The sequence below is a fragment of the Beta vulgaris genome, chromosome 5 (genome assembly GCF_026745355.1).
Source record: "Beta vulgaris subsp. vulgaris cultivar EL10 chromosome 5, EL10.2, whole genome shotgun sequence".
In the NCBI taxonomy this organism is placed as follows: Eukaryota; Viridiplantae; Streptophyta; class Magnoliopsida; order Caryophyllales; family Amaranthaceae; genus Beta; species Beta vulgaris.
In genome coordinates, this window is record NC_079206.1 from 56,405,975 (window position 1) to 56,426,578 (window position 20,604).

At 37.5% G+C, this 20,604-nt stretch overlaps 1 protein-coding gene across 1 annotated transcript; it reads right to left on the bottom strand.

Moving 5' to 3' along the window:
- Positions 1–9,365: 9,365 nt before the first annotated feature.
- Positions 9,366–10,464, bottom strand: LOC104894085 (uncharacterized). The gene is made up of 2 exons (XM_010680250.1): positions 10,276–10,464; positions 9,366–10,067 (listed from the first exon to the last, which is right to left on the bottom strand). Exons 1-2 carry the CDS (start codon positions 10,462–10,464, stop codon positions 9,366–9,368), a joined length of 891 nt encoding a protein of 296 aa, XP_010678552.1.
- Between the last annotated feature and the right edge of the window lie 10,140 nt (positions 10,465–20,604).

The window sequence follows — 20,604 nt, forward strand, 5'->3', positions numbered from 1 at the left end:
TTAAATACATTATATGAGAGAGTAGGAGAAGAAGGGACACACATCAAGCGACAAGTCATTAACTACAGCTAATGTTTAATATCCCAGCTGTCATCAATTCATCTACTCTTTCTTCCTTGTTTTTAATTTCTTTTATTACTTATATAAAATATTTGAGCTCACTTTCAACTATAGAAGTATAAAACTATCGTATAATGTGTTTTTTTTATTTTTTTGAAATTTGCTTCAACATTAGTTAAATTGTTCATCCATCTCAAAAAGGAAAAGTTCTATTTTATTTATGGTAATGACTTATACATAAATATTAATTTATAATTTTTTTACCGAATCCAAGCCGTACCCGTTTTCGGAAATTTTGATTTTTCCGTTTTTCGTCTCCGTACCCGTATCCGTATCCGTGCTACCTAGGTTCTAAGTCGCCATGGCTAGCGATGAAGATGTGTCGCCTCCTCCTTCTACCAAACATGCCTATGACTCTCCATTCTTCCTCGGCCCTCAAGATCGACCGGGAGATTGGTATGACTCTATTCGTGTAGCACTCATGCATGTCTCGCCAAAAATTCGATTTCCTTGACAACACCAATAGCACTTATTCTCCTCCTTGTACTAAGGATGATAGGGTGACTATTCATTGTGTGTTAGTTTCTTGGACGATGAATATTGTGGATTCGAAAGTGAAATGTATGCTTTCGCACTATGATGATGCTAAATAATTATGGGATGATCTTCATGAGCGTTTCTGCCTTGTTAATAGGCCACGAATTCAGCAAATTAAAACCGATATTAATAAGTGTGAACAACCAAAAACCATGCTTGTGGCTATATATTACAGTAAACTCTCTGTGTTGTGGGATGAACATGATCGCCACGAACCACTCATCACATGTACGTGTGGTAAATGTACTTGTGACATTGAAAAACGTAATGCGGATTGTCGTGAGGGAGATCAGCTTCAACAATTCTTACTTGGCCTTTGCTCGGAGTATTATTCTTCTCTTCATTCTACTCTCCTCTCTAATGATCCTTTGCCATCTCTAAATTGTGAGTTTCATGCCGTTGCACAAGAGGAGAAGGTGCGTCGCTTCTCATGCCTCAAAGAGGAGACTCCTCTCGTCCTTGGATTTGCGGTTCAAACTGAACCCCGCACTCGTCCTCCTCTCTCTCGTAGTGAGAAGGCTGCTTTGGTGTGCTCACGTTGCCATACCAAAGGACATGATGATACTACATGCTTTGTTCTTCATGGCACTTCGGACTGGTACATTGACAAATATACCCCGAAAGCCCCCTCTAAATCGGCCTCATCCTCTTCTTCTACTATCAGGCCTCGTGCTCCAGTTCGGGCCAACAAAGCTGCCACCAAGCCGACTTCTACAGCTCCTGCGACACCTCCTAACATCAATGTCGAATAGTGGCAGGCCTTCATGGCCTTGTTCGGTACGCTCCCTCCTCTAACCGTCTAAATGGTAGGTGGTTAATCGAAACCGACTGCTCGAACCACGTCACGTGTGATTTATCTCTTCTCACTAATCTTTGTGACGTCCCGACTTTCCCGGTTGGTCTTCCGAATGCGCAGCAAGTTCATGCTATCTTGGAAGGCAATGCTATTATTACTAAGAAAATCACTCTTCATCATGTGCTTTATGTGCCATCTTTGACGTGCAACTTGATTTCTGTTTCACAATTGAGTGATGATTTAAATTGTGATGTCATAACTAACTCTAACTGTTGTGCTATACAAGACCGACAGTCGAGGGAGGTGATTGGGATGGGTGATCATCAAGATGGACTATACTACCTTAGAGGAGATGCAACTGCTCAAGCTGTTTCGGTGGACTCCTCAACCTTGTTCGAGTTGTCGCACAATAGATTGAGACACCCTTCCGATAATGTTGTAATGTTGCTTCCTTTTGTTAGCAATGACAGAAGTGGTTTACAACATTTTTGTGATGTGTTTCCTATAGCAAAACATCATAGGAGTAACATTCCAACTAGTTTAAATAAATCTACTCGTATTTTTCGAGTTAGTGCACATTAATCTTTGGGGCCCTTATGCTACCCCAGACCTCTTCTTCTGGTGCGAAATATTTTTTAACTATAGTGGATGATTTTTCCCGAGCAGTTTGGATTTATTTGTTGCTTGATAAAACGAAGGTCTTTAAAATGTTCATGTCCTTTGTGGCTATGGTAGATAGACAATTTTCTCAGAAAATAAAAATGGTGCATATTGATAATGGGATTGAGTTTAATTATCTTAAAGCCTATATCTTGCTCACTAGTATTCTTTTACAAACCTCTTGTGTGGGCACCCCTTAATAAAATGAGAGAGTTGAAAGAAAACATCAACATATTTTAGATGTAGCCCGAGCTCTTAGATTTCAAGCTGGCTTACCTATTCTTTTTTGGGGGGAATGTGCTCTTGTCGTTGCTCACATCATAAATTGTACTCCTTCCCGTGTCCTTTCCAAGAAAACTCCATATGAAGTCTTGTTTGGCTATTCTCCTCCTTTTAATGAACTTCACATCTTTGGTTCATTATCTTTTGCTCACAATAAAAAAGCTAAAGATGACAACTTTGCTAGTAGAAGTCGTAAATGGATTTTTACTGGCTATCTGTTTGGTAAAAAGAGGTGGTACTTATTCGATCTTGACACACGTGATTTTTTCGTCTCTCGAGATGTCACATTTCATGAGAGAATTTTTCCATACATTGATCATGAAGCTGCAATTTTTGTCCCTCCCCTACTGATGAAGATTTTTCTCATGTGGAGGGGTTCCTGGATTTTTATCCCATTACTCTTGATGATCCACCTCAAAATTACCCAGCGACAAATCCTTTTCTACTACTCCACACAATACCCAACCCAATTCTCCTTCGTCGCCTACCCAAACCTCACAAGCCCACTCCTCAAATTCTCGCTCCCTCATTTCCTCACACACATAGGCCCAAAGTCCCTCTCCTACTCCTCTCACTACCACTACCCAACTGGCCCAAATACCCTAGCCTACTCCAACTGCTCCTAAGCCGCAAGCCCAAAACCCTCAGCAGCCCACTGACCTCTGTTCTCCTACCTCTGCTGGGCCAGATCATCCCCCTGAACCTCTATCTGCTCATATTACGCCAGACCAGCCCACTACTCCACTGGGTTGTTACTCATATAGTTGTGCATCAATATAGTCCATCCTCATCATCACCTTTGTCTTCTTCTCCATCTCCCTCAGGTATGCTGTATACGATAACTCATTATGCTAGGTGTGATAGATTTTATGTTCCCCATCAGAATTTTGTTGCAGCTGTTAATGCAGGAGTTCAACCCCGCTCTTTTAAAGAAGCTTTTTAAGACGATGGGTGGCGTGCTGCTATGCAATCTGAAATGAAAGCTGTTGAAAAGAATGACTCGTAGACTTTGGAGTAGTTGCCTACGGGAAAACAAGCCTTGGGCAGTCAGTGGATCTAGAAAATTGAATACAATTATGATGCTGGTACTGAGCGCATAAAGGCGCGCTTGGTTGTTTTTGGCAATCGTCAAACTAAAGGTATGGATTATGATGAGATGTTTTCTCACTAGTGAGAAAGGACGATTTGCTTCGGCCCCGGGACCCTAATTTGCATCGGACATAGGTCCGACGGCACAGGTCTCAACGCAAATTATGGATTGATGATCTGCGTCGGATGTGTTGTGTAGTCCGACGCACATGTCGCCCATAACCCTACTTTTTCACCCAAAAAAAGAAGATTTGTGTCGGATATAGGGCCACATCCGACGCAAATTGATTTTTTTTTTCAAAAAAAAACCATCAATTCCGTCGGATGTGGCTCAATATACGACGCAAATTTGCGAATTTTCAACAAAAAAAGTAATTTTCGTTGAACTGAACAACTAAAACAAATACAACATACAGATACTAAACAAAAATAACAGAACAAAAATTGAGAAAAGAAGCGAAAACTAAAACAAATTCAACTAGAATATATACAACAAGATAGATACCCACACCAACATCATCAATTATAAAAGGCGAAAATAAGATTAAAAAAATGATAGTAAGGAACTAATTAAGCAAAATAAAAAATATGTTGAACATGCTCGATCAGAAGTGAATAATCAAAAACAACAAAGAATTAAGAATCAAAAACAAAGAAAAAATAGTATGTTGGACAAGATAGATACCCACACAAACAACATAAGTGAACACAACTCAAAATTCGAAAAAATATGTACAAATTGAAGATAAAAAAACAACAAAGAAATTAAGAAAAGAAGCATGTAGATCTGAAAAATGTAGAAATACATCGATGAAATTGAAGCAACAATTCGTTAATCCAAAAAAAATACTCTAAAAATCCTAAAAAACGAATCTCTCAACAGCTAATGTAATACAATAACTAAAAATCCTAAAAACATGAGAATGAGGGAAGGGTCCTTAAGTACTTTTTTGGTCTTGAAGTTGCCTGTAGTACTGTCGGTGTTTTTCTTTATCAACGAAAATACTCGCTGGATATTATTTTAGAAGTTGGTCTCTTGGGTTCGAAACCTGCTTCCTCTTCATTGAGTAGAATCATCGACTTGGGCATGCTTCTTAGCTCATTCGCAGTGATCCCTCCGCATACCGACGCTTGGTTGGGCATCTTGTATACCTCGTTGTGATGCGTCCTGGCATTACATATGTTGTTCACATTCTTTTCCAGTTCATGCAAAGTCCTTGTCAAGAACACTGGGATGCAACTCTACGCGTTGTGCACTATCAGAAAGGCACGCGCCTGGGTAATATCCAATGAAACACTGATTGATGGGGCAGATGAACCTATTGCGACAATAGTCGATAGCACATATCATAAGCTACATGATCACATATGAGAAGCAACTTATTTTCAAGAAATAGCTATTCTTGCTCCAACCAATGTTGTACATGAGTTCGGATGCAATTTCGTGGACAAAGAAAATTTTGGAGTTCATGAGATGTACACTACCGAGTTCTTGAATACAATTAAATACAAGAGATCACCAAACTATAGTATAAGACTGAAGGTAGGGACACCTATGATGAACCTCAGGAATATTTTGGAATTTTTGTTTTGCGCTATGTAACAATACAAGATTGCTCGTTAAGCACCTCAATGATTGCATAGGATGTTGTAGTATCTAGAACTAATGTGGGCAACAAGGTTTTTTTATTAAAAATCACTAGTAGAATAAATGCTACTTACAGCGGTTAAAAAGTTCCCTATTGCTGCGGTTTTTGGCGCGCATCAATTAAGGGCGCAACAATAGGTAATAATAATATTGCTGCGGTTTAAACCGCAGCAAAATCTACAAATATTGCTGCGGTTTTTAGGCCAAACCGCAGCAATATTTTTAGATATTATCTATTAAATAGAGAGTATTTTTGCGGTTTTGGGCCAAAACCGCAGCAATAGGTCCTGGTAACCAAAATTTTTTTATTTTTTTATTTTGCAATTAAATTTGAAAAATTAAAACCATGCAACTAACCCATCCACTATCCACCAAATTTGTAAACAAACTGAAAATAAAATAACATATGAATCTCTAATACTTCCTCCGTTTCTTTTTACTTGCTACACTTTTTATTATGGGAAGTTTCACATTACTTGCTACACTTCTTTTTTGGGAAATAAACTCTCTCTATCTCTCTCCTCCCACATGGGTCCCTTTCTTTTTACTCTCTACCTCTCTCTTCTCCAAAAATTGCCTAGGAGTCCGTGAAATGAGAAGTGTAGCGAGTAAAAAGAAACGGAGGAAGTATATAAAGATAAAAAAAAACTTGTTACATATATAATACAAAAGATTAAAAAATAAAATAAAAATAAATAAACAACCATTACAATTTGATGACTAATTACAAAAATATAATAAAAATAAAAAATATATTAACAGAACTTATTCCTAAAACAAAAAAATCTAAAAGCAGATTAAGAAAACGAAAAAAAATCCTAAAACAAATCTAAAAAACGAAAAAAATGTAAAAAGAAAAATGGATCTGATACATTTCGAGTTGATGGTACGGTGAACTAACGGACAAAAAAACCAGCTTCTCGAACGAACGAACAAAAAGGGTGGAGATGGCGCCGGTACAGTCAACGACGAGTAGAGTGGAGATGGAGCGCGAAAGTGAACAAACACCCGGTAGATCTGAGGAAAACAAATGTTAAAACTCCCACTGTCAAAAGAAACCAGTCGAACGTCACCACAATGTCAAACGAAACCAGTCGACGAAGAAGATAAACTCCAGTTGGCTTCATCAAGCAAGGCAAGCGAATACGTGTTAATGCAAGCGAGGCGGGTACCGGAAGGCCGACGACGTTGTTGTTGTTGATGATGACGTCGAGGGGTGGAGCGAACGATGAGTGGAGCAGCGAATAATGTGTCGAGCGACGAACAACCGACGAAGTAGCATCACAGCCGACGAACGACGAGTCAAGCGTAAGGAAGAGGAGAGATCGACGAATGGAAGGATGAGAGAGGAAAGGAAAGTGAGGAAGAGGAAGGACGAGTCAAGAGTGAGGAAGAGGAAGGACGAATTGAGCGTGAAAGAAGAGAATGAAAACGGCTGGGTGTGTAAGAAGACTCAAGAAAAACCTTAATGGATCGCGGGTCTTGTTTTATAAGAAAATAAGAGTATATTGCTGCGGGTGTTTAATGGAAAACCGCAACAATATTCTTATGAAATTAATGTGGATATTAAAATATTATTTTTTTAGTATTATTTTAATATATTGTTGCGGTTTTTTCCAAAAACCGCAGCAATATATCTGGTCAAAAAGTCAAATTTTGTTTAAATTTTTTTCGTTGAAAGCATATTGCTACGGTTTTTGGCAGAAACCGCAGGAATATCTTTATTTTATATTTTACTTTTTTTTTACGTAATATATTGCTGCGTATAGGTAAAACCGCAGCAATATCACCGCAACAAATATCATTTATTCTACTAGTGAATGTACGAAATTCATCAAATGTAACAAGATTTCCCATCAAGTTCCAAAGAAAATAATTCCCTTTGGTTGTATGCTTGTAATAACATTTAATAAAAGCCAAGGGCAGTCTCGTTATCAAGTTCTCATATATATCCCACGGCCAGTTTTAAGCCTCATGAAACATTTGATAGGTGTAAGATATGACTCTATTTTATTGGAGAGTACATATCTTGATCTAGAGGATCATATATGGGAAGCAACTTATTTTCAGCAAAGAGTTTTTTTTTTTTGGTAAGTAAGTAATATATTGCCCAAAAACAAACATATACAACCAACGTCCTATACAAAGGACAAAACACCACACAGGCCAGCAGGCCTAATACACCACTAACACTCCTTTACAGATTTTCTATCCAAGCATAGTCCCTGCTACTCCACTTATTTGAAGAGCAAATTAAAATTGAATTCTATTTGTAACTATACATCTTATACTCTTAGATACACAATCAATTGTACTAACTTTGGCATGCCAAAAAGCCTCATTTCTTGCTATCCAGATGTGATACAGAACATCATACATCACTTATTTTCTCACTTTGGTTCCTGAGTAGCTTCTTCTAGCCCAGCTAATCCATTGAATCAGATTTAGTCTTCTCATAGGTATACCAATCCAAATAAGCAGACTGCTTAGCACCTGCTAACTAAAAGCACGGTCAAAGGAAATGTGATGATGAGTTTCTTCTGCACTCCCATACAAACAACATAAGTTATCAGGGCATACATTGAATCTGTACAACTGATCTTTTGTTTTTAGTCTATTCTGAACCCCCAGCCATAAAATAAACTTGTGTTTAGGAATGTTCATCCTATTCCAAACACCTTGTATCCATTGTGCTGTAGGTCTTTCTTCCACCAGAGTATCATGAATCTTTTTAATAGAATATGTGTGATTCATATTTCATTGTGACATTCCAACTTGAAGCAACTCATTTTTCACCTTGCAAAGATATTTAATCACCCAACTAACACTTGATGGGGCCTGAAATTCCCACCAGTTCCCATTCTTCACATATATGGTATGCACCCATTTAACCTATAGGTCATCCTTTTGGCAGCCAATATGCCAGATAAGCTTACCAATGGCAGCTTTATTCCATAGAGTAATGTTTCGAAAACCCAAACCACCATCTTTTTTAGGCCTGCAAACACTCTCCCATTTAATATACCCACCCTTATCTTCATTTGCAGTTCCAGTCCAAAGATAACTCCTGCATATTGAGTTAATCTTCTTATGACAGCACTTGGAAGCAAGAAGATTTGGGCTCAATAGCTGTGAATACTAAGCAAAACAGAATTAACAAGTTGTTTCATGCCAGCATATGAGAGAGTTCTAGTGCTCCATGTTCTTATTCTAATTTTCATGTTGTCCACCAATAGGTCACAGTCAGCTGCTTTTAGCTTCCTTGAACTTATAGGTACTCCCACGTATCTAAAAGGTAACTCTTTCCTTCTGAATCCAGAAAACTGCTCTACTCTAGTCATATCACTAGCATCCATGGCAGTGCAGTATATAGCAGATTTATTGTTGTTAGCTGTCAAGCCTGAGGTTTCACAGAACAACTTAAGCCCTTGTAACAACAGGTAAGCTAACTTAGCCTCTCCTTTACAGAACAACGGTAAATAATCAACAAAGCTTAGGTGATTCACCTTTAAACTTTTACACCCAGTGAAGTATTTGAACTCATCCAATTCACCTATATATGCTAGAATTCTTGTGAGATAATTCATACATAGTACAAAAATCAAAGGAGACATAGGATCTCCTTGTCTAAGCCCCCTTTTGGCTGAAAAAAAGCCCTATGTGCTCCCATTTATAAGAAGTGTAAATTTAGGAGTTGTAATACACTCCATTACACACTTGATAAACTGCTCAGGGAACTGCATAGCCACTAATAACTCATGGACAAAACTCCACTCCACTGAGTCATAGGCTTTTTTTTAAATCAACTTTCATTAATAAGCCTTTGACTTGATTATTCTGTCTCTCGAACCTCTTCACTAAGTCATGGCACTATAATATATTGCTTATTATATTCCTGCCAGTAATAAAAGCACCCTATGTTTGAGATACAATACCTGGCAGTACACCACTCATCTTAGTACATATCAGCTTTGTGATTACTGTTTATAACACTGAGCAGCAGGCTATGGGCCTAAAATCACCCACTGAAGCAGGACAATTGTTCTTAGGTATCAAAGTTATGGTTGTAACATTGATTTCCTTAAGCATCTTACCACTCCTAAAGAAGTCTTGCACAACTGCCACCACATCCCTGCCAACAATGCTCCAAGTTTTCTTGAAGAAACAACTGGAATATCCATCTAGCCCTGGTGATTTGTCATCAGGTATGGAGAAGAGAGCTGCCTTAATATCTTAAGCACTAAAATTAAGATCCAAGGCTTGCTTCTGTGTGGCATTGAACACCTTCCCCTTAGCTATAATTTCTCCCTCCACCTTCCTAACCTGACCTTCAGAGCCAAGCAAACCATGGTAGAAATCAAGGAAAGCACAAGCCACTTCATTGGAGTTATTTGCCCATGTACCATCTTCTCTTCTAATAGTGTTTATCCTATTTTGGATTCTTCTAGCCTTCACACATTGATGAAATAGCCTGGTGTTATCATCCCCTTCATTAAGCCATCTGGCTTTGGCTTTTTGACCAAGGAATTGCACATAATTCGTGTGAGCTACCATATACTCCTGCCTTGCCACCTGTTCCTGCTCTCTCAACTCCAAACTTTCAGGCTTATTATGCCTCTCTTGCTGGATTACAATCATCATATTATACTTAATGGCATTCTGTTCAGACATATCTCCAAATTGAGAGGCATTTAGCTCTTTAAGATCTTTTTTTAGGCACTTCAGCTTCTTCACAATCTGATACATCTTAGTCCCTTGAATTGTTTGCTGCCAACATTGTGTAAAAATATCAAGAAACTTATCAGCCTTGCACCACATGTGAGCTACCATATACTCCTGCCTTGGCACCTGTTCCTGCTCTCTCAACTCCAAACTTTCAGGCTTATTATGCATCTCTTGCTGGATTGCAATCATCTTATTGTACTTAATGGCATTCTGTTCAAACACATCTCCAAATTGAGAGGCATTTAGCTCTTTCTTTTTTTAGGCACTTCAGCTTCTTCACAATCTAATACATCTTAGTCCCTTGAATTGTTTGCTGCCAACATTGTGTAAAAATATCAAGAAACTTATCAGCCTTGCACCACATGTTGAAGAATCTAAATGGTTTCCTTTTAGATTCATTCATAAAAGATGTTATCACCAATGGATAGTGATCAAATTCTCCTTCAGGGAGAATTGTAACTTCAGTATTTACCCACTCAGATTTCCACTTGTCATTCCTAAGAACTCTATCCAACTTGCAGAAGACCCTATCTCTTCCTTCTTGCTTATTATTCCATGTGTAGTACTGCCCACTAGACTTGACGCTCAGCATACCACATACATTCATTCATGTCTACTATTTCTCTGTCTCTCACAGCTTGACCAATTCTGTCTTCCATGCACATTAAAGCATTAAAGTCACCAAGGATTAACTAAGGTGCATCATTCACAACAAGGCTACTAATATTTCTCCACATTTCTTCTCTGCCTAGTCTTTCATTAAAGCCATAAGCAAATGTGCATTTGAATTTTTTTCCACCATTAATCACCTCCACTTCTATATGAATTATCTGACTAGTACACATTAACACATTGACATAGAATGCACTTGGGTGCCACCCCAAAATAATTCTTCCATTGCCATGCCATTGGTTATTTGTTGTTATACACCAATCTGGACACACATTAAGATAAAAAGCACCTAGAGAGGGAGCTTTTATCTTTGTTTCTTGGAAGGTAAATAACCTTATTGTGTGAGTTATTAAAAAATTCCTCACATCCACTTGTTTCTTCTTGTTATTCAGTCCCCTAACATTCCATGTAACAATATTATCCATCCATGGTAGGGGGCTCCCCCCCCCCCTCCATGGATCAACCCCTTTTGCACTTCCTCCTCACCAGCAACCATGTCTTCATTCTCCTCATTATCATCTATCTCAAGTGCTGCAAACAAGTAAACAACCACTACAGGTTGTTTGTCAACTTGCTGCTGGGTTGTCTTTGTTTTGATCATCTGGAAACCATCCTTGTCCACCCCATGAGGCTTCTCCTTTGGGATCCATTTTCTACTGACACCTATCTCCTTTTTCATGCAACATCCCCCAATTGAATGACCTATTCCTTTACAGCCTTCACACTGAATTGGCTTTCATTCATATATATGTCACATCTTGTGTCATCATCTGGCCTTTCTCATTCTCAAAATGAATGTGTTCTGGAAATGCCTGATTCAGTCTAGGTTCAACCATTATTCTAGCATATTGAAGCCTATCTTTCTTCATGGTTGCTTGATCAAGCTTTAATGGCTTACTAATGCCTGCCACCAACGTGAATAAACACTTTTCTCCCCAGTATTTCAAGTCAAGAGAAGGCAATTATTGTATCCACATAGGGACTGTTTTAACATCTTCCTTCTGGATATCTAATTCAGCATTCCATTCCTTCACTATAAGAGGTTTATGATAAAAAAAAAAAGTACAATCCCCATTCAAGATTGCATCTCTTTGGTCAAGATTGTGAAATCTAACAATGAATATGCCTTTTTTCATAGCCACGATCTTTTCTACCCCCTGTATTGCCAAGATTCTTCTCAAGAAACCATTCATAACCGGAAATGGTGGATTAGGCCCCATCACATAACATATCATAGATGAATTTCAGTATTCAATTTCATCCTGAACATCATCTAATTCAATTTTAATTGGAGTTTCACATTGAATAGGAACATTCACTTGTAATTCCTCAAATTCAGGCATCAAATTACGAGTTTGAGTATTATCTGATCTTCCTCCATGGAATTCATACGAGCTTGTGTCTTCTTCATTATAGTAAGTCATTCAGAGAGTTGTGCCTTCTCCCTTGATTGATGCTGCAATGCTGCTAACGAACTTTGAGGTGATAATGGCGCCTCAAAATCAGGGGTTTGAATCGCCATGGAAGCAATACCATGAAGTTCCGCCATAGCTTTGTGCTTTTGTCCCAAAATTGAACTCGCAGGTCCTTTATGTTTCTCCTGATTACCATTTCTGTTCTGTTTTTCCTTCGATTTTCCCTGCCATGGCCACGGCGTAGGTTAAGATGAGGGTCTCTCAACCTCCACCGAGAGAAAAAGGTGCGAGAGAAAAAACGGTTTCGCACATGAAGTTTTTCACTCTTTTAAAAAGAAATCGAGTCTTAATGGCTAGATTGCCATAAAACTAGATTCCAGGAAAGAGTTATTCTTTCTCCAACTAATGAAATTGCTGACGTGGTTAATGATCATATGTTGTCTTGATTGTTAGGTGAAGAAAGAACATACTTGAGTTCAGATGCAATTTGAATAAAGGAAAGGAGTTTTTGGAGTTCATGAGATGTATACTACTAAAAATCCAAATACAATCTAGTGTGCAGGATTACTAAATCATAATATAAGATTGAAGGTAGGGCCACCAGTGATGCTCCTAATGATTATCAACCAGACTTTAGGGTTATCTAACGGTACTAGATCAGGTTAAGCAACTTGCTTGGCGATCAAATTATTGAGGTTATTGTTGTATCCGACAGTAATGTGTGGGACAATTTTATTTATTCCCAAGATGATAATTACACCATCAGATGCAACAATGTTCCCGAACAAATTTGATATAAGGCACTTTCAGTTGGTTTTCTATTTTACAATGATACGACACTACTACAAATATGGGCAAAGTGACCACCCATAAGAGACCACTTTAATGACATAAGTGATTATTTAGCAGAAAACACCTAATTTCTTAAACAAGAGGTCTCTCATATTATGATAAAAAGACCTCTTTTTTAGACATGTGGTCTTTTTGCACATCCTTAAAATCACAAATATTAAAGAAACCACTTATTTTTGTTAAGTGGTTATTTTGATTTTATATAATTTATTTTAGAGAAAATATGAATTCCTAAAATATATATTAGTGGGTATAGTGATGAATTGTAAATTGAAGAGGAAAAAAAACGCCTGAATTTTTTAAACAAGAAAGTGAAGAAAACTTATTCTAATTTTAAAAACCCTAATTAAAGGAATACTTCATTTCTTCCTAAGTTATCACAATTCACATCTCATTCTTCTTCATAGAGCAGTGATAGCACAATGGAACCGCCAGATTTTGCACGTGAACCCACCCCAAATTTCTTCGCCCACTACCGTCGCCAGTACTCGGAATTCGCTGCCAATATTCCTCGCCGGTCTACTCGTCTTCGCAAGCCATTTATCCTGTTGGTATACTCAGTTCCTTTCCCAGCCTACCACCACCACATTATCGCCAACGACCGAATTATTACGGTAAGTGTAGATTAATTCATCTCGCATTCATAGTTGTTTGTTTGTTATGCTTAGTTTGGATATGTATATTCATTTGAAATTGGACATTAGGGTACTATCAATTTAAGAAAAAGAGATACACACTCGTAATGCCAGGTTTGCATTTGTTTTGGTGACGGTAAAATTTTTAGTATATATAACCATCTCTTCGAAGTTGTATTTCATTTTGAAACTGTTGATTTTTAAAGTAGATGTTGATTTTGGGTTGTGTATTGTTATTGTGTGTTTGTGTTTGTTTAGGTTCTATCAGATATGCTCTTTGTCTCTTGAATGGAATAGAAATTGAAGTAGTGATTAATTATGTCCAAATGGATGGCTTAGAAATTCATTAAGAAAAAGAGATACAAAATATGTGACCTCATCAACATTAACTCTGAAAACTAAAATTTTGCCGTTATTTTTAACACCCAGTTCTATCAATTTAAGATTTTGTTCACTATCTTTTAAGTAAAGGACCTCCGTAGTTGAGATTGATTGATGATGGAGTGCAATTTGATTGCTTGGCTATCTCTTCCATTAACACGGGTACTATCTAATTTTGTAATTCTACTTCTATAACACCTGAGCATGTTCCCCCCACTACAAGAATAACCCTCATCAACCACGGGAAATACGGTTGCTAATGAACAGTTTCTCGTCGCAAAAGCCTTTTACGATGAGATTTCCGTACCGTCGTCCGCGGTCGCAAAAAGCTCCGTCGCAAAAAAATGTTACGACCAGTTTATATGGGCTGTCGTCATTGATATTTTACGACGAGGTAAAAAACTCGTCGCAAAACGTTTCTATCTACGACGAGATTACCTGTCGCAATTGAGTTTCTGAAAATTCGAATTATTCTTTTTACGACCAGATTTTCTCGTCGTAAATTTCTTTTTTGGAAGTCATTGTTGACCTAACTACGACTAATTTCCGGTCGCAACTATACTCTTGGAATTATTTCATTACACCACTAACCACCATATTTCTTGTCGCAATTCTTTTTCATGCATTTCTTACAACACATTTTACGACCATAATTCTTGTCGTTGTTCTTTTATTAAATGATTTTTATAGCACCTTTTTACGAACGTATTTGTTTCGTTTTTTCCCGAACCAAATTATTACATTTTGCGACCATTCTTGCTTTGCATTCACTATATTTACCTGTAAATCATATACCACTCACTCTGAATATCGTGATAAAACATAATTCATAAGTACATAGATGTCCAAACACAAGTACTAATAACAAAAGTATCTACAATCTTAGCTAACGGTTCAATACGAAAAAAATCTAGAGAATCTGTCAAAAGTTTCACAAGCTAAAAAAATCATAACTATTGTAGTTCTTCCACATTGTAGAAAATGTCATAACCCGCAATGTTAGTCCATATCATTCCAACTCAAGTTTCACGTAATCTCCTCCACGTGTCATTGCTACTATTAGTTTTGTCCAATCACGAGTCGCCTCGCTACTAAGCCCCTAAAATAAAAGGTAACAAATTATACAATATATAAATTTTTAACGCACAACAGACAAAGTAGAAGTATAACTAAGTAACTAACAATGAAAAAAAAATTAGTCCAGATATTTAAAGGAAGAGCCACTTTACAAAAAACAAGAATCAAGGTTAAATACTTTGACATTGCAAGAGAGACCATTCAAATAATTAGATCAAAGTCTAGATAGAAATAGGTAAGTCAGGTAACTACAAAATGTCAACAAAATACCAATTTCTTACCAAACACTACTGCCATAAACCCCAAAATCCCACTGAATGTATATATATATTACTTACTCTAAATTATCAACCAACTTTTAAGAAAAAAAAAAGATACAAATTAAATGTAAAGACCATTCAAATATTACTTACTGCCATAGCCTCAAATACTTCACATTGTGGAAATATTCAGATTGTCAGCTAATCCACAAAATCAAATGGGTCGCCAAGTTACTCTTATTTACAATACCAATAATCCCCACAAGAGCAACACCCTTCTTTGAAATGATGCAAACATTTTGTATCACTCAGTAATATTTCACAAACCATATGTTGAAGCAAATCAGAAACATTTAATTTAAAGGTTAGAAAGTGTAGTAACCTGAAACGTTATGCATAGCTTGGTCCTGACCACTAGTTCGTTGAATATGAGCTTCTATTAACATGCTTAATTGTGAGGCCATATCATTCATTTTTTTGCTGTAGTCCTCCTTTATTTCATCTATTTTTTTGTTAAGATCAACATTTTCTCGTTCCTTCTCTTGGATACGTGCCATAAGTTCAGCTCTACTAGGTAAAGACCCTCTTACATCTTTAGGTGTTACACCAAAACCAAAGCAGACAACGCTACCACGATCTTGTTCCCCAAAGCATTTTTCGACAACTTCAAAGTGTGATAGAGATGGATTCTCTTTCTCAACGTCAACTATCTCATTCTAAAATAATAAAACACAAAAAAGAAAAGTTTATTGTAAGCTCACATAAACATTATTTTGAACATTTTAGAACATTTGTGAAAATATTACATACATATTTGCCATCCTCGTCTTCATCTAAATTTCCAGATTTCCTTTTCCTTGTCCTCTTAAAAACAGCTGATATTGGCGGCGGTTCCTTCCCTTCTTTACCTCCCTTCATATAAAATAATCAAACCATCAAAGGAGCATTATATAAAGAAAAGATTATAAATTAAAAATCTTACCATATCATCCCAAATTACTTGTCTGAATGGCATGCTACCAGTGCGATGAGGCATTGTTAAATGTCCTCTGTTTCCGGAATTTCTAGAACTAACTTTCTACAACCACAAAGTATATGTTAGTAATTAAACCTTTATTAAGGAAAAGAGTTGTTAATCATTACAAAAATGACATACTAAAATGCTAAACATTAAGAAAATGACATACTTTGAAATTGGAACTTGTAAAATGCTCTTTCACCAACCACTCCCAATCCTCCTTTGTTAGATCATTTGGCGTTTCTTTTAATGCATTTTCTGCACCACCTTTTTTGATTATTGAATTCTGCATCAAGATCCCTCTCCAATTTTGCCACAATCTTTTCAAATGGTAGAGGGTTATTGTACGGTCCAACTCAAAGCCATTTCCTGCAAATTTGTTCTGCAAAAGAACAAATTTGGAACACAAATTAATGAAAACAAAGCTGTGTATGCAATTACGGTATTGCGATATAAAGGTCAAAGTTAGCATTACCACAACTAATTGCCACATATGCTCCTTTGCACTATCATTTATCTCGTTCCATGAATGCACTCTAACTGGACAAATTAAGCGATCTCGAACAATTTTGCCCATGTGCCTTGTCATTTCCTTATGATTGTCTCCAACTGGACCACTGTTATAAAAATTCACCTCTAATTTCTCACCTTCTTTAAGATTTCCCACTTTCTTGCACTTGTTAACACCCCTTGGCTTTGCATCCGGTCTCCTATTTCTCTTCCTAACCGTAGGGGTGGATACTTCCATAAAGCAACAAAAAATCATTAATGGGATATAAAGAATTAAAGCTTGAATTATAACAATTTGATGTTCAAAGTTAATTTCATACCTTCCTCCTGGATCCCCAAGGCATCTTGTGAAGAACTTTGATCAAGAAACTTACTAATTGCATCATTATTGATGGATTTTGAAGAAATCATCATGGTTATTCCTCATCAAGAGATAAAGTTGAAGGAAAAGAAGTAGGCTCCTTTTCCATTTCCTCATTAGTAGGCCGTTGGTTCATTTGGCTTGCATTAGTTACATTTAAATTTGAAGGTAGGAAGTAGCATGTACATGGTTTGTGACCCTAGGGGAAGTAATTGTTTCACCTACAGTGGACGAAGAAGGGAGTTTTGCATTCACACTCGAAAATAATGTAGCTTTTAATCCTTTGCCACGGTTTTTACCAAGTATTCCAAGTGCCAGAAATATGTTCTTCTTCCCACCTAGTGTCATTATGACTTTACGAAAACTTAACATGTCCATGTATTACTTTTGGTTAGTGGCGTAGTTGTAATCTGGAAAACTATGTAAATATGAAACTTTTGGTGTAGTCATTGTAGTTGTAATCTGGAAAACTATTTAGCAATGATTTTGGTTAGTTTTCTGAAACTCAAAGTTCACTGTTCTGCAGTTACTCTTTTTCGATTTCTGTATGTACATGTCTGCTACAATAATAAGTAATAAAATGCAGTTCCTATAGAATAAACAATCAGGAAAACAAAATTAAAACTCTATGATTCTTGCATTTTGGATATAGGTGAAAAAAGCAACCTACACTAGACTCTGCGGAACAAAGTCTATTCTGACAGAACAAAGTTTATTTATAATTACTATGATAGCAGGACAAGAGAAGTAAAAGGACATGATGCTTTTATAATCTATCCGAAACATGGGACTAATTATCCTTTTCAAAAGCCTGATTTTGAAGTGCCCATCATATTAGGTATCGATATTTATACTAATATAATCTTCTTTCAATTCTCAGGTTGAATTGCACAGAAAGGACATTCAGTCCAGAACGTTTCCCTGCCATTCGGAATCCTAATTAAGAGTGCTACTTTGCTCTTGATAAAGCATTAAAATCCTCAACATGTGAATTAAAATTGCTCAAAAAATTGTTTTAATAATTGGAGCTAAGATATTTGAAGACACTTAAATTTACTACCCTCCTGGCAAATCAAACGGCATTATATTGATTTCCATCTCAATTTTATGTTACTGCCTTTAAATGCTTGATTTAGTTAACTGTTGCTTCCAATTCACATGAACCAGATGAAACGAGAAGAATCTATCACTAAAACTCAAAAAGTAAAAAAAAGAACACAACTCAAGTGAAACAAAGCCCATTAATAACCAGGGAAGGGAGAATTGACTGCATCTTGTATGAGATTGAGAAGTGAAGCAGGTGGGAAAAAACAGCAAGATATATAAATATATTCCTCACAAGATCTAGTTGAAAGTTTGAAAGATAATTAGCTTCCTCTTCCCTAATCATGTGGCAGCCTATTGGAGAGCTGAGTTCTAAATAAAAGAGTAAGAAATCTGCCTGTTTGTCTATTTGTTTATTTTTGTATACGTGGCTGTGAGTGCGTGCATGCCTTATCTCATTCATAAGTTGAACCTCGCTCTTATGAATGTTGAGACAGGTACAGCTGGGTTATGAATGTTGAGACAGGTACAGCTGGGATTTAGTAGCACAGTGGTGCCTAAGCCTAACATATAGTAGCAGGGCCAAGGCTGTTTGGTGTGTGGTCATGCTGTTATTGAGAGTTCAGGACCAGAAAGCCTTTCGGCTTGATGGACGTGGCATGGAACACCTCCATCAAAGAAATCCCTCGAGGTCCCTTGTAGAGTATATGATGTGAGAATCAAATGGGTTCTTTACAGAATACAGGAGCAGGATGATCTTATATACCAATGTCGTACACTGATGCTTCGAAAAGGCATGGAATCCTTGTCCACCCCCCTCCTACAGCCACACACTCTCCTACAACCCTGCACACCCCCCTCCTACAGCCCTGCACACCCACCCCCTCCTACAGCCCTGCATACACACTCCCTCTACAGCCCCTGCACACCCCCCCCTCATACAGCCCTGTATACCCCCCTCCTACAGCCACACACTCTTCTACAACCCTGCACCCCCCTCCTACATCCCTGCACACCCACCCCTCCTACAGCCCTGCACACACACCCCCTCTACATCCCCTGCACACACCCCCCCCCCTACAGCCCTGTACACCCCCCTCCTACAGCCACACACTCTTCTACAACCCTGCACACCCCCCTCCTACAGCCCTGCACACCCACCCCCTCTTACAGCCCTGCACACCCACCCCCTCTTACAGCCCCTGCACACACACACCCCTTTCATGCAGCCCCAAAAATCCTCATTTTACAGTCAAGTGTACCTCAAAGCACCAAACTTAACCAAAATCCCAAAAATAATCAATAATTGTGAAAAAATATTACTCATGACCCTCACCCTCTTTCCAAATAAAGAATATAATATAAGTTCAGTTGAAGGCCCTTCATAATAGTTGATCACAATAAAAAATCCAATTATAAATCTCATATTAGTATTGTTTCCGAATAATACTAAACCCATAGAATGAAGCATTGAGTACTTGTGCAATTGAAACATGGACAACCACCAGGAGAGAAGGGCGGAAAATCTAACCTGGATGACTGAAACCAGAGGGATGGAACTCTTGGTCAATGACAGCGTGGAACTAGGATCAGAAGAATAAGCCGTTGAAGAAGCTAAGAGAGGCCTGATTAAGTGTTGAACTTGTTAGAAACATTATGAAACCTCTACCTCAGTCGTGACGCTGAAATAATAAGCCACATCAAACACGTTAAATCACTTACCAGGCTACCAGCAACATAAATTGAGTGTGCAATTCCCCTAGACGGTACACGAGCCTAATGAATATGGCCAATAACACTTAGATATATATATTACGATGCAAATATCAAATTATAAATGCAAGTGTCAAGTACTTATGAAATTCCATTGATTTACCACATGATGAATACTAAAATCTCAAAGTTGTGCCATTTTATTTTAGCAAGTAGTACTTTAAGCACCAATATATAGGCAAGAACTAATAAATTATTTCAACATTAGCTCTTGTCAACTATTTCTAAGCAACATAACCTTCCAAAACACTATTTAGATATTATTTTGTTCAAAAAGAAAAATAAAGAAATATTGCAATCTCATAATAATCCATCTTAAAAGCAGAATATTTTAAGGATCTCTAAGTTTTTCTCTTTCGTTTCTTCACTACCACAGCATCAACGATCTCAACAATCTCAGGTTCCATGTCAACCCTGTTTTCATCATTCATCTCGTTATGCGTGTATGCCGATGCAGATGCAACAAAGCCAAAAGATTCACTTCTTGATACGCATCCTCGGCATCATCTAAGATTTCCATGCTTTGAGAATCGTTGTCTTTCTCCACTGCCAACTCATATGTAACTCGAGGTTTTGTCTTAACTGCAACACGCCAGTTACCTTTTTTTACAATATCTGTTGCATAGAACACTTGTGACACTTGGCTAGCTAGCACAAAGGGTTCATCTGTTTTTAGGTTCCGTTGTGTATCAACACTAACATACCCAAATTTGTCCACATTAATTCATTCTTAGAATCAAGCACATCAT

Coding starts and splice junctions, on each gene's coding strand:
- LOC104894085 (XM_010680250.1), bottom strand. CDS start 10,464: ATGAATGTATGTGGTATGCTGAGCGTCAAGTCTAGTGGGCAGTACTAC. Junction 10,068..10,275: donor AATTTGATCACTATCCATTG/GTGATAACATCT, acceptor GTGTTTGAACAG/AATGCCATTAAGTACAATAA.